General features: G+C 40.2%; 1 protein-coding gene across 5 annotated transcripts in view; it reads right to left on the reverse strand.

Annotated features, from left to right (window-relative positions):
• Positions 1 to 15,717, reverse strand: part of NSMCE2 (NSE2 (MMS21) homolog, SMC5-SMC6 complex SUMO ligase) — a 213,248-nt gene that overhangs the window by 103,919 nt on the left and 93,612 nt on the right. For 3 of the 5 annotated variants that reach the window (XR_012490921.1, XR_012490922.1, XM_074317042.1), the window contains exon 5: positions 2,877 to 2,960. The exons of 1 other annotated variant lie outside the window; for it this stretch is intronic. Coding sequence is in view for 2 of the 4 variants with exons in the window: in XM_074317042.1 (XP_074173143.1) it covers positions 2,877 to 2,960 (84 nt within the window). In the remaining 2 variants the exon portion in view is untranslated. The remainder of the gene's footprint in view (positions 1 to 2,876; positions 2,961 to 15,717) is intronic. One more of the 5 variants, XM_074317043.1, reaches the window with a different exon arrangement.

Here is a 15,717-nt window from a genome sequence, read left to right on the forward strand (position 1 = left end):
GGACAGCACGATTCACGATTCATGACAACAAGGAAATCCTGAAATCTCAGGAGGGGTATTTCTACCTTGAAGAAGCACTTCTCCTGCCCAGGGACCTTCGGTCTGAGACACAAGCCTATTTCATCTCTGGTGATGGCACCACCACCCACTGAGCTGTCCACGCCAGATGCCTGGAACTCATCATCACTACACCTGAGGACAAAGATGGCGTCTCTCTAGTTCACCACCAGATCTAACAGAATGTCCAACACAGCAGCACAATAAATAGCTGTTGGAGGAATGAATTCAGTTAAACACTAAATTTTGTGGTTTCCAACACATACTCGTATCCTTTCAACTCATCCTCTTTTCATCCACACCATCAGTACTTCGGTTTAAAATCACTGTAATTTACTTGCATTACCTCAAAGGCTTACTACCAAAGTCTCCGGGCCTGCAGTCCTGCTTCCTCCAACCCATTCTCCATGCTACAGTCAGTTATCTCTTTCAGTTACAGATCAGTCCTTACCATCCCTCAACTTAAGGCCCGGATTTCTCAACATAACACACAAGTCTATGACACACTTGACTTTGGACATAGTATTCCTTCTACCTGGGAGGACAATTCAGGTATCATTCTAAGGAGAATTTCTTGATGCCCCAAAGCTGAATTAAACGCTCATCTTACGTGCTCTCCAAAATATCCTGTACTTCCTCTACTACTGCATCTATTCTGTTTTGTAATTGTCCATTTACTTGTCTGACTCCTCGACTACGTTGTAAATATGGATGGGTGGGGCCACTGCCCTTCTCACTCAGTGCCCTGCACAATTCCTGGCACCAAGGAGGCCTTCAGTGAGTATCTGGTACATGAATATATTTTCAGATTTCACCAGTGACCACGAAAGTAGACAACTTTAGAACTCCATCATGGGACAGGGATTCTGAAGCCAGTCCGGATTAATTAATAAAGAGGTATTAAAAGTACATGAACACCATGAGATTGTACCCAACATTTTATGTGCATAGACATTTTTGAGGGTAATTTTCAGAGTATCTAGAGTTTATAATCCTAAAACTTTAAGAACTATTACTGTTGGAGTTTATTTGGTTAGAAAGGAATATTCTAAGCGGTATTACAAACTAACAAAATCAAATTGTAGATATATACACACACAAAACACAGACACACACGGGGACTGACTTAATAATATCAAGCCTTATGGTAAGTAAGCTTTTTTTACTGAAAAGGGACAAGATTCGGAAGAGTTAAGAGGGCTGCAGGAAGACTAAAGAAAAACAGCAGAGGCCAGAAAAAGAATTTAGGAAGGCAGAACAGAAAGAGAAAAGGAACTTCGGTCTACTCTGACGTTTTACACAGGGTTCTATCAGTGTCTTTTCAGTTCTGGCCAGTGAATCCCTGTCTAGACTCCGACCTTCAACAGAAGGAAAGAGAAGAAGAAAAAAGGAAGGCAGTGGCCTGGGCTTACGAGAAGGCAGGTGCAGGGAGAGGAGTAGGTCACACACTTGTTACTTCTCAGGGGAGCGTTTTCTCCAGCTCACTCTACACCTTGTCTTTATTTGGAGTACAGCCTATGGACTTCCCTGTCTGCCGGAACCTTGACAATATATCATGCACTTTGGTAAAACGAGAAAAATGCATGTAAGAAAAATCCAAGTAGTTTTGAAAGTGGTAGGTTTGTGGGTTTTTAAAAATAAATGTTGACCATGTTCATCCCCTCCCATTAATTAATCGTTTAATAAAGGAAGAGAAGACTTTTTTCCCTTTTTGGTAATTCCTCAGATCAGCATATAACATACTATACTGCCTGGTTTGCTTTAGGAACCGCTAACTTTCGTATCGTAAGAGGCTGTTACTAATCCACTAAGTCGCGATAGACCTGGATGGGGAGTGTTGGGATGCCGCCTAACCTAACTTCCGCAACGGGGTCCACCCTGTAGCTACTGATCTCACTTCTAAGATGTCTCTGGGCTGTGAAACAAACCTTGCTCACACAGGGATGAGAAACGGTCCCTGTTCTCCGTAGCATCATCTTTCCCCCAAAGAAAATGAAAGCCAGAGAGCATGGTGAATTTGGTCAAAAGGCCTGAAGGAGTCACTCGATTATCTAAATAATCAAGAAAGGTCCACAGCTACCTCTATAGCAATTCAGCCCCGTGCGACTGAACGTCAATACACAGAACAGCTCTGCAGTCATGGACCGGGATAGCAGCCTCGTGAACGTGTTATACACACGTACAAGCCAACAGTGTCTTATGTTGCTGCAGAATTCCAATTGTATAAATGAACAAAATTGCAGTTGTCAAAACAATACCTTTTAGGAACCAAGTGTCTAAAAAAAATGTCTTTTTGAGATTCTATATTTACTTATCTCATCTGCAATTTTTGAGGTCCTAATCTACAAATGAAAGATACATTATTTTAAATCATAGTGACAACTGAGAATGGCTCTGGGTAAATTTCTGATACATTTAAGGTGAAATTCTGTGATCAGTTATTCTGGCCGGAAGTCGGAGTGAAGGGGGAGGAATCGGAGAGAAGAAGAGGTAAAAAGCTGCTAATTAAAAAAGGCTCTCCTCACAGTCTACTTTTATTTGATGCAACTGGTAAGTTTTTTGAAAATTCCAGGATTCACTTAAGAGCTGTGTTGGGTTTTCCCCTGTTATCTACTCTGATACCCTTTTTGGCAAGAAATTGCCGTTAATGATTTATTGAAATCTGGTTTAAGTCCCGTTATATTCATGGATAAGCTGACCATATCACTGAGAAACCTGTGCTTTATTCAGTGTGTGGGATCTGAAACCCTTTCAAATGCAATGGGGACTGTTTGGAGGAAAGAGAGAAAGATGAGAAAGGAAGAAAAAAATTCTATAACCTCGTTCATTGCCTGCTCTACTTGCATCCTTATCCTTAATCGTGTCGACCTCCCTTTGTCTTCCATCTTCTTTAGGGTTCCCTGCTGCAAGAGAGACCCACGTTAGGAAGTGACTGAGCGTGACCCCGATGTAGACAATGGCATGAGAGGCAGAACTGGAAATGAGTTTTTGGAGGTCCTTGTCGTGGGGTCTCTACCTTTATATATAGTCCACTCATCCACACAGGTGGATGGTATTTGTAAATCCAGTCAAATAATACTCAGCCAGAGGAAAGGGATCTATTGTCACGGAGATAACATTATTTGGTTCTTTCTAACTGAAATGTGCCCAGTATCTAGATGTTCTTGACATAGGACTTCCGGGAAGAATTATTCTAGTGACGTGTGGAATGGAAAGGAAATATGGAGCATGACGACACTGAGGGGCATGACCTGGAAAATCCAGCAGTCCCCTCCAACAGACGCCCACAAGGCAGCAGCATTTACCTTGCTGAGCCTTGCGGACTCTGATACCCGACCTCATAGACGGGACCCAGGAATGCAGACTCATGCTAACAAAACTCACAAAACACTGATGTATAAAAAAAAAAGAAAGCGACTTTATTATTTACAGTGAACAACAGAAGAATCAGGCACACTGAATGTATCGGTCTGCATCAGTCTGACAGTGAATTCCCTCCGTGGGAAAGCAAATTACCAGAGGGAAGCGTGGTGAGTACAAAAGCAGAGCAAGTGGAGCGCATCACACAGGATTCCAGTGCAAAACGGCACGAGGCTGGCTCAGCAGCTCTCTGCCACGGGGCTACCACCTGCCAGGCCGGCTGGGATGCCGGCCGCGACCTGGCAGGTACTACTGGGCAGACAGCGCTTCGTGAGGGCTCATGACAATTACAGCAACCGCTTTTCTTTTGCTCTGTTTTAGAGACAGAGAAAATCCTCCTCTGAGGCAGAGCTTATGTTGGTTGTGTTTTTAAGATGTCAAAACCCTCAGTTAGATTATGGTCAAATCTAACTGCCCAAAGAGTCTTCGCGTCGCTTAAGATCACATCACCTCTCTCAGCTTTCATCTGTCAGGTGTTCATTTCTGAGTTTAATTTTCGGAGAGTACTTTCCCCATTCCTGCTTTCTGGGCTCCAGAGGGGGCACCACATGGTAAACTCCACACTTGCTCACAGATTCCACAAAGTGTTGGTCAAGTGCAAATCAGCCTGCGTCACTGTGCCCACTGCTGTGCCAGGTACAAAACAATACTCAAAAGCATACCATGTGCCTCTCGGGACACGTTGTATCTACTGGACGCCTATAGTCCTAGGCACATTCTTAAGGTACATTTGTTCCTTCATTTTCACTAGTATTTACAGACCCGCTATTATGTACCAGGATTTACCAGATACAAGAAATATAAAAATACACATGACACTGTCTTGTTCCCTATAACCGCTTACAATCTAGCAAAGGAACAAGACGAGCTGTTAAAAAAAAAAAAAAAGTAAAAGTAATAATAGGTACTATGCCAAGTGGTATGGAGCACGGTGGAGGGAATGTTTTCATATCTAGGGGCAGAGACGGAAGCCATCTTTTTTTTTTTTAATTTGATTTTTAAAATATACCAAATAACAGTGATGATGTGATGATTATTTAAAAAAATTAATGACCATGATATGAAGCACAAACTGTAAGTTCCTTCCTTGCTACTTCCTATCCCTGTTCTAGCTCTCAAGGTTGCCTTCAGGTAGCTTGGTGAATACTCTTCCAGACCTTTTTCTCTGTATATGAAACACACACACACACACACACACACACACACACACACACACAAATTTATATATTATATCAATGTGTAAAATTTATACATTATACATCTCATTTATGTAATTCACACACCATTTATGTAACACACCCATGTGGGATCATACTACATATATTGTCTTATAACTTGTTCTTTACATTAAACTCTTTGTTGTAAATTATAACTTGTATATAGAAAAATGCAGAAAATAAATATGCTCGGTTTAGAAAAGAAATTATTTTATTTTCCTGTATAGCTACCGCCAGGACAATAAACAGAAAATTCTGAATACCCCAGAAACTCCTTGTATCCACCCACCGCCTCCAAAATCATTATTCTGAATGTTGTTAATCATTTCCTAGCTTTCTGTATAGTTTTACTACGCATGACACAGCAAAGTTCAAATTTGCCTGGGTCTGCAAATGCCCTCGGGGCCAAAGGAGCTTCCAGCTCTAAGCCTCTCTGAACTCTCACTTTCTCTTAGGTTTTGGCCTTTAATTCCTTATCTTTTCAGCCCTTCACTACTCTGAGGATGTCTTCTTATACATATTCAACAGTTTCAATTATTTTCAGCAAGAGGATTGTTCAAATAACCTGACCAGCCATATTTTCGATAACAGAACACTGTGTCACTTCTCAATTTCTTCCTTGTGTTAGTTATATGTATGAATGTAGGCTCTTATCCACTAGATCCTAACGCTTTAGGGCGTATGAGAGGCAAACCTCTTCGATTTTCCACAGCACAAATAGTGAAATATGCAGTAAATGGAAAGAGGAAAGAATAAAGGGATGGAAAAGAGAAAGAATGTGTAAGTACCCCTGCTTTTCCATTTTCTTTTGGTGCAGGAAGATAAGATGTATATGTATCAAATAATTTCACATGAAACAATTTGAAGCAATACTGAGATATGTTTAAATAAAATCACTTCTATTTATCGACACGGGAAAATTTCCAAGCTATATTGTCAAGTGAAAAAAGGAAGCTGTAGGATGATGTCTGTGTATAAAACACATATTTACATTTAACTCTCATGTGTGTCAGGTGTGTGTATGCAGATCTGTGCCCATGCATATGCTTGTTTATGCACAGAAATGGAACGATAAAGACACACAACAGTGGTTAGTTACCTCTACTAGGAATTGGGAAGCCAGAAGTTAGTTACCTTTTCACTTTCAAATATCCTATGTAATATTTACATGATGCATATATTACTTTTACAGTTAGGGGGACATTTTTCAATTATATTCAAGGGCAAACATACCTGACAAAGGAAATCAAGAAGAAAAAATAGACAGGAAGACAGAAATTATTAGGGAAGGCTTCTTCGAAAAGGTATGACTTGAAAGGGCGCTGTAGCGCTGGAAGGATTTAAGCGAGAGAACGGGGGTGGGGAAAGGTGGGTGAGGTGGATGAGTTTTGTTCTGAGCACACATTAGGGAAGAAATGAGAAGAGGCCCATAGGAAGTTCATCTAAAGCTAACTCCAGCTGACACTGAAAGAGATGATTAAACAGACAAAACAGAGCCACAGCCTAAAGTGTGGAATGCCATCAATAGTAAGAGTTAATAATTGGTTTGATGGGAAGCAGAAGTCATTCCAGGCCACTGTACGAGATAGTAATATGAGATAATATTAACCTCATGGAGTAGTTTGCGCAGAATGAGGTCAAATGTAAAAAAATCTCTGGTAATCTGCAAAGTGCTAGATCAATAATTATAGATTTCAAGAAAGTTATATATTAAAAATTACAATTTTTTAAGGGGGATTATCTTGGTATTCTTGCACAGAATGCATTACAAGGGAAGACAGACCCAGAGCAAGGCGCTTCCTTAGCAATAAATTGACCAGTTTTTGTCACAATTGGGAAAACACAGATGATTTCCTACCTCTCACGATTGCTTCAGGGATTAAAGGTACAGAAAATGTCATGGTCAAAATGCATTAGTTCATTTCTTCTCAACTGCTTTGCTAGTCCAGAGGTATGCTGATAAAAATCAGGACTAACGCCCTGGTCACAGAAGTGGAAATGCTAAAACCCAGAGATTTTTCTAAATAAATAATCAATAAGGACCTATTTATTAACTACAGGGAATGAAAGAGGAAAAGATGGAGATTTCTAGGTTTCCAGCAGGGGAGGCTGGAGGAATGATGATGTCCCGACATCTAGAAACTGACCTAGATCTGTGACCTGTAACGTTTCGGAGTCATGACACTCAGGCCGTGTGAATTTCACCTCCTCCGTCTCTCTCTGGAGCCACAGCCCTCTCCCCACTTGGGTATGGGGCAATCTTGTATTACAAATACGGCTTCAAATATTGCAAAATAAAACTGCATTTATAATAATTTTATTTTGGACAAAGATGTTCAGGAATGCATAAAAACCTTAAAACAATTGAAATATGCAAAGTTACTGACTATTCAATTATTGCAATGGGCAAAACGGAGCAATACCTTGTTAAAAATCAAAATAAATTCCACATTTGACTTTAAAGAAAAAAATTCTACATAAATAAAATATCTGACAGAATTAAACATGCTTTGGTTTAAAATTATTTGTATTTGTATTATATTAAGGTCTGATCACAAAATGATGAATCAAACCAAGAAAGATCACTAAAAAGTAATCACATAAATGATTCTTATTTACTGTGCTTTTAAAATTCTTCTGAGTGGATTCTGACTTCTGAGTTACATGTGACAACCCTGGGCTATAGTCTTAAAGCAGCATTTATTACAGCTTTACAGTATTCCAAAAGTCTCAGTTGGACACTCAATGCTGCCCAGCTAGAGCTCAAAAGCTTCAGGGCTATTATGATAAAAAACACAACAATTCAAAAAGCTTAAAAGCGATCTGTCGTGCTTCAGACCTTTTCTGTAAGGTCACATCCCTGTAGAAGATGACAGAGCTGGCAATTGTGTAACTGAGTCTCCAGAACTAGTTACAACTCTGGAATGTGACCACTGTTTTGCAATGTGGTTTGGTCACCATCATAAGAAAATCTTGGGAAATAAAATATCTTGTTTACCTGCTAGTCCCTATGAGAATAACTCATTCACACAACAGTACAACACTACTTGAGTCTAAACTACCAAGCTACCTTTCTTTGTACTTATGACTGTATTTTAAAAGAATGCTAAGAACATTTATACATACTTGAAAAAGTAAAAAGAAAGAGGGGGCGGAGGGGACAAGGAAAGGGGGAGGAAGAGGGGAAGGAAAAGAAATCTACCTTTGCTTCACAGTAATACGGGAAGGGGGAGGCAGCAGATGATGTAGGTGAAACAGAATTGCCTATGAGTCGCTGTTTGTTGAAGGTGGGGATAAGCACACAGAAGTTCGTCTTTTACTGTGCCTACTTTGTATGTTGAAATGTTCCATAATAAAAAAAGTTAAAAAAAGGCACTTACCTAATTTTTCAAGATTGTCTCCTACCTCAATCCCTAAAAGGGGACATCTCAGTACTATTAATAGTACTGCCATAAATATGTCATCTTTAGAACATGTAGTTAAGATTTCAAGAGTTCCTGAGGTTTATGTACCTAACAACAATAACAAAAATTATGCCAGACAATAATCCTTATTATGCGTAGACAGCTTACATAAAGCACTTTCACATCCATTATTATCTCAACTGATCTTCAGAACACTATCAGATACTGTGGGTAACATGCGGATTTATGAAAAATATGAAGTTCAAAAAAGTTAAATGACATTCATTCATTCATTCATTCATGCCACAAACATTTACTGAATACCCGGTATGTGTCAGTTAGATCTGACCTAGGAATTAGGAATTAAGAGACAAAATGTGATTCCTTCTTTCTAGAGGTGTGTAGTCTAGTAGAGGGAACGGATGTATAAACTGATAATTACATGGTGATGTGATTCATGCTACAGTGAAGTGATTTTCAAACATTTTTTTACCATGACCCGCAGTAAGAAATATATTCTACATTACCACCCAATACATGCAAATCTACGTTCAAGTAAAACAAAGTTTTATGAAACAACACTCTTCCTATGTGTGATACACATTGTGGTTATTTTCTAATCTGCTCTATTCAGTAATCTTTTCCTTTTGAATAAAATGCTGGTCACAACCTTTTACAATAATTTCATTATTCACTAGTCACTGGCAACCTACATTGTGCAAAACCGCTCTGATCAGTATGATCAGAGCTCTGTAGCAACACAAAAGGAAACAGAAACTCTGGGAACGAGACAGGCTTTAAAGAGCTTGGTCTCTGAGCACTTAACAATATCAAGGTGGCAGAACTAGAACAAAGGTCTTGTGATGCTTTAATCCCTTTGCTCTGGCAGCAACAGACTGTGAACTCACTGATAAGCTATGAAAACAAGTGGCTTTCTTGAAAGGATAGCAGCAATCATTCATTCACATGTACTAAATCCGCAATATGTGGCACAGCACTTCCTGTCTATTGGGCCATCCCACTGCAACTTGTAAAACAACTGTAAATGTGCTAAGACTTATGACTCCCAGTCCTAAATATTTGTTCTCCAGAATAAAGGCTTAAGAAGCAAGAGAACAGGTGTATATGTGTTAGATGTAAAATAAGATAGTGGAAATTTTATCAACCACCATCCCATACTGGGATTTTGTTCAATGCCTTAATCCCCTATTTCCACAATTTGCTCTCCATCCAGGGCAGCGGAACCTGCTGCGACGTACAGGCTCTGTAAAGGGAAGAGCGGCCAAAAGCTGATGGCTCCACCCAGTATTCACATCTCATGCTGCTGCCCCCTGCTGTCTACAAAAGACAGGGGCAAGATCAGGGAGACCCGTGGACTTCATTTTGCTTTGCCATTTTCTCTAATAGGAAGGTTTCCATGTTTAGGTACCTGTTTTGAGAACCCATTTTGCCCAACTGCACCAAACACTCATTTTGTGAACTTGACCTAGTCTGGTAAGTTCGTTATGCCTTTCATCCATGAAACAGTAAAAAAGAATAGGTGCTTTCCCACATCAGCATGTGATCAGCTTATAATAGTACTACCATTCATTGGGAATTCAAGAAATATTCATCAAGGGCACTGATACTGACACAGAATAGAAAATAGACAAAAGGAAGAAAGTTAACTAGACTTCATGAGATTTGGAGGAACTACAGCTATTTTTCATCCTTACTTCCCCAAAGGGAAACATGCTCTGAACATCAACGATGAAAGATTTTGTTGGCTGAAGGTTGAAAAAATAGTATTCTTAATTCAAACCAAACCAAACTGAACCAAACCAAAAAAACCCAGAAAACAAACAAACAAAAACCAATCAGTACTTGCGCCTTTAATCATAAAATTATAGGGTCTTACTAAATTGAAAGTATTCTGGACTAGGCTTTATAGATATTAACGCAGTAATAAAGGATTGGCCAGAAGAAAATGAGAATTATACTTTGGAAAAAATTACTGAAAAGCATAAGCCATTTATAAAGACATGCTGATCTTTGGATGAGTCTCTTTGCTTGAAAGACAAGTTTAGGCTTGATGCTTTTGACTATTCTAACGAAGTCTGAGTAGGTCAATGAACTACAACCTACAAGGTCTTCAGAGAGATTGCCATGCTCTGGACTGCAAAAAAAGATCTATTTTAAGAATACTCACTCTTTAGACCACCAAGGATAACAGTTTCAAAAATCTAAATATTTAGTTGAGAATCAAATGATAAAACACTAAAGCAACCAACTGACGCTAAAAATACTATCAAGCAGACTCCTTTTTAATGAGTAATTATTCTTATATAGAAAGCAGGACTGTGAAAAAAATAATAACTCTATCTTGAGGCTAAAACTGAATTCCACTGGAATATAAGCTTGGTGTCATTTCCCTTCTAGAATCTTTCACACTCACTTCCAACTCTGTAGGAAGCTTCTTCAAATGGCTGCCTTCGTTTAGGCATCTGGAAATCAGTCCTACGCCAAACTCTCAGTCATTTCTGGACTTTCCTCCTGCTAACCTCCTGGCACACCCATTCTTTTTAATGCCAGTGAGCTCTAAAATGGGTATGCACAAGAAAATCCACTGGAAAGGGCGTCAAAAGATTTTGTACTGGACACACGCTCAAAAGTATTTAACTACTAAGGGCGTGTGATTTTTTAAAACGTCGCGACTACGAACCTAATCTAGGCTTGCTCGCTGTCTAAGTGCTTCCACCTCTTTTCCTTCCCATGTCCACCCCCCACTGCAGTAGTTCAGATTATCCATGTCTCGCTGCATTTCCGTGGCAGTCTTCTATCTTGTCTTGCTTCTTGTATTATCTTTTCCACCTCATCCTTCACTCTGCCACTAGAAGTAGCTTTGCTAGTCAGCTGTCTCTTATCAAAAACCAGCACTACCTACAAAATAAGCCGTATGTCTTAACGCAGTTTCCAGGGCTTTCTATACTCTTAGCTCAGTCTAGAAAGTAATGGGGGAAAAGTATGAACATCAGGCCTACGTTTGAGTTTTACCAGCTTTGTGACCTTGGAGGAAATTATTTAAGCTTCCTGAGCTTTGATTTCCATCTTTGAGTGGTGATATTAATAGCTCACAAAACTGTTATGTCAATCAAATGAGATTACACGAGAAGCAACTCAGCACAGAGCCCGGCGCGCACGGGCTGACTGTCAATTATTTGAGCCCTTCTTGCTCTAGGTTGACCTGTTCTACTGCCCTCTCTGCCTCGCTCCTGTTACACCTGCGCTCGTGATCCTCGCACATTACACACCAATTCCTCTGGAACATGTGCTTTCCTCCTACATAACATGCACTCTCAGCCCTCTATGGATCTGATCATACCACACCCTCAGTCTCATGTGCCCTGTCCTGCCTTCTCCAAGTGATACTCTACCCATGCCTCACGGCCCAGCTCAAATGTCACCTCTTCTGGGAAGTCCTCCCTTTTTTCAACTGATGAGCATGACACACTTTTCCTGTGTTTTCCCTGTACTGCTTGTAGCTTTACTTTAGAATTTCTTTATTTCTTTGTGTTATACTATTATATTTATATTAAATATAAAATTATGTTTACGCATATGTTACCTGCATGAATAAGCTTCATGAAGGTAGAAAGCATGCTTTTCTTTTTTTTATTCTCAGCAATTAACACCTTGTACTGGAAGGGATTTAATAAATGTCTGCTGATTTAATAAATGAAGGTATCCAAACATTTTCAAAAGGAATAATTTTTTACCAAACAAAACACCAATCGCTTGTTTTAACTTTTGAAGTAATTTTTAGAAAACAAATTCTACCTGAAAAATACACCATTACTTAATCTTTATAACATATAAATTAAAAATAACAAAGAAATGAACTAAAATGGTGCATTTTTGATACTTCAGACTTAGTTCATAAAACAAATTATTATTTTTGTCTATTTAATTTATAATTTAAAATTCTTATCCACTGATAGACTACTAGGGGTGAATATTAACACAGGGGCATTAATCAAAAAGGAAAATTGTGGTACATACATAAAATGGAATATTAGGCATCAATTTAAAATCATGTGTTCAAATACTTAATGAGCTCACACAATACTGTATTAAGTATGCACTTAATAGGAAAAAAGATTAAGAAAATACAGAAGAGGGCCAGCCCGCTGGCTCAGGCGGTTAGAGCTCCATGCTCCTAACTCCGAAGGCTGCCGGTTCGATTCCCACATGGGCCAGTGGGCTCTCAACCACAGGTTGCTGGTTCAATTCCTCGACTCCCGCAAGGGATGGTGGGCTGTGCCCCTGCAACTAGCAACGGCAACTGGACCTGGAGCTGAGCTGCGCCCTCCACAACTAAGATTGAAAGGACAACAACTTGACTTGGAAAAAAGGCCTGGAACTACACACTGTTCCCTAATAAAGTCCTGTTCCCCTTCCCCAATAAAATCTTAAAAAAAAAAAAAAAAACATACAGAAGATGTTAATATATGGTTATCTCTCAGTGATGGGCTTGCAAATGACGTTTATTTTTTGTCCTTTATATTATCTAAATTTTCTACGATATAAACATTTGTATAGTAAAAAGAAATTCAAAGAGACTGAATATAAGAAAACTCTAAATTAAAGTTTACTCGTATTTACAACTACTCAAAAAGGTTTTATTATGCCAGTAAAAATATTCCTGATTTTTAATATTAATCACAATATATGCATGTAGACATCATGTAGTTTAGAAAAAAATATGAATACCTGTTTTCCTGAATTCTAAACAGAAAGCGGAGTTAAGTAAACACTTGACTTGTCATTTGGGAGGCAGCAGAGCACCAGCTCTGGAGGGGGAAACACTGGGTTGGCATTTCAGCCCAACCACCAGTCAGTTGTGTGACTTGTTCTCTCTGAGCCAGTGACCCTGTCCACACATCAGGGAGAAATCTCTACACTTTCTCACTGCTAAGCTCCAGAACTGATGGGGATACTGTTTATGAAATCCCTCTCACCAGGTCTAGGACACGGCAGATCTTCTCCTGTCCTATATGTCACGGGTCTGGAGATGGCCCACCCAATCGGAAGACGGACAAGGATGAATGCAGGGGTTCATTCAGCTGGAAGGGAACCTGGAAAAGTCTGGTCAAGCCCTTGGGTAGCAAAGGCTGATTCTAAAACAGACTCTGCGTGACCACGGGGATTTTGGACTGCGCCAGCCATGGCTGTGAATGTTGCCCTCCCTGGTGGACCCCTCTGCAAAGTGGAAGGGGTCACTAAAGGAAATGATGGGGGGTGAGAGGTTGGGAATGAGACAAAAAGATGAGGGAGAGGGAGGAGAGAACAAGTTTTGAAGGGCAGTGCCATCGAAGGGACAGAAAAAAGAGGAAGCTAAGGACGAAAGCAGAAATAACCAGACTGTCACATAGGGAGAAATAAAGGGGACAGGGAAAGTTGTCTCTTCCTCTCCTTTGACCTCCTCGCCAAATTTTCTCCCCAATTGGTGCTTACTCCCCTTCTTCTCCCAGTTTTCTACCCACCTCTCCACCCCACTGACGTCTTCATTTCCAAAACCACATTTCTATGCTCAAGAGTCACTCCCACTCCCCCTCCGACAAGTGGTTTTCCTTCCTCCAGTAGTTAGGAAGTAAAAACCTAGGAAAACACTAATCCAGAATGGCCTGCAATGCAGTAACTGGCTGGCCAACCCCCAAGGCCCCCAAATATCAAGGAGAAGATCTAGAACCGATCCTGGCTCCAGATAGGAGGGGTCACAGAGCAGAGAGAGCAGCTGTTCACCTCTCTACTTTCTGGTCCCAGCCATCCGATGTCCTCATTTGCACTGTCTTCAATTACAAAGGATGCACTGTCTTCAATTACAAACGACCCACGCGAATGTCCCATGATTAGAATTTACCATCTGATAATTGTATGGTCACCTTCCCTTTCTGGCGAATTTATAAAATGTTATTTTTAAAGGTCAGGATTGGACATGTCTAAGAGAAAGTCCACACAAAGACGGGTCCATGAGACTATTTAGTCAAGTCATAATATCCGCAGGGTGGGAATGCATTTATTTCCACAGTGCATCCCAATATGTCAGTTTACCGTGCCAAGAAAAAGATCAAAACTAAATGCTTGCTTCTGGTTTTCTCCAAGAAAATGTATGCCTTCCTTTTTACAAATAAACATAATGGTTATATTGAATCAAAAGTGTAAATAATTGTTAAGTGTTAGATATGTGAGTGCTAAGTGAGGGCAATTTCAGAGAATAAACGATACACTTCGATTAAGCTGTAACAAGTCATCTAAAAAGTCATCTTTTGGAAATCATTACTTGAAAATGCTAACAGTGTACCTGGAGACACATTCATTCTCTAGTTAAAGTGTGTTATTTTATACCTCACCAAACAGAATGAACATTTGTCTACAGTTGCCAAAAGCTGCGCTGCCTGAAATGAAAACTTTATAAAAGGTCCTTGCAGACAACTTTGTCCAGCAAATAATTTGCTCCTGTGTTAAGAGAAAATACTTTCTTGTAAAATATACCAAGAAATAAATAGGGAGTACCTTCCTAAGTAAAAATAAACGTCTCCCAAAGCGCAGTATGAACTACTGGGGACCCCCCCCCCCCGGGACCCCCCCCACCCCCCCAGGAAGCCTATCTGCTCACTGCTCCTTTAGCCTCCGCTTTCTCAGGAGGGTGCTGGCAAAAGACAGGATATGGGAACAGGGAGAGCTGATGATTTTCACTTCTCCTACTTGGAGCCCTCAGGAACTTGGACAAAGCCAAGAAAGAAACTAGAGCTGCAGGGCTGTGAATCATGGTTTAGTAGGTTTGACTATAAAAAAGAATTGTTGGGGTTGAGGTGAATGGAGTCGACAGGACAGAAAGAGGTTGTTAGAAAGCTTGAAAGCATCACAAGATGAAAGAAGAAGGCCTGCCTTCAACTGAAGGAAAGCTTTCCTTTCAGCTCCGTTGTTTCCAGGCCCTGCCCCACTGTGCCGCTAGGAATGGCAGAGCCCAGCACTGGTGTAAGAGCTGATTTTAGTCTCTGAGGTAATGTGTAAGAACACTAAGTTCTCAGACTCAGCTCATCTGAGGGATTAGCACACACAGCCTGAGAAAGATGTGCTGGATATGTGGCAAATCACCTTCAGAATTAGCCCATTTATGAAGCCACTTTGTTTTAGCAACAGATTTTAGCAAAAGTACTCCAAAATAATCACTTTTTTTTTTTTAACTCTAATGTTCCACAAAAGAGATCACATTATCACTGGTGTACTGACTTCCCATTTTCTCCAACTTCTAAGAGTTCTTTCTTTTTCCTCAACAAAGCCAGTCAACAAGAGGCAGTTTACGTAATGGTGAAGGGCATGGATTCTGCAGCCAGATTTCCTGGGTCTGAATCATGACTGGGAGGTTGGGCAAGTTGCTCAACCTCAATCCGTGGGCCTCCATATCCTGCTTTGTAACATGGGTAAGACTCCGCCACCCACCTCACACCACCTTGAACAGAGCTGATATACAGTAAGTGCTCAAAGAAAGTCAACAGTTGTTATTGCTTTGGAAAAAAAACAAACGTCACTACTGCCAGGGCATGAGCCTTGTACCCAGACTTTTCTAGAAAAGCATC

This window comes from Rhinolophus sinicus, linkage group LG12 (genome assembly GCF_036562045.2).
Source record: "Rhinolophus sinicus isolate RSC01 linkage group LG12, ASM3656204v1, whole genome shotgun sequence".
In the NCBI taxonomy this organism is placed as follows: Eukaryota; Metazoa; Chordata; class Mammalia; order Chiroptera; family Rhinolophidae; genus Rhinolophus; species Rhinolophus sinicus.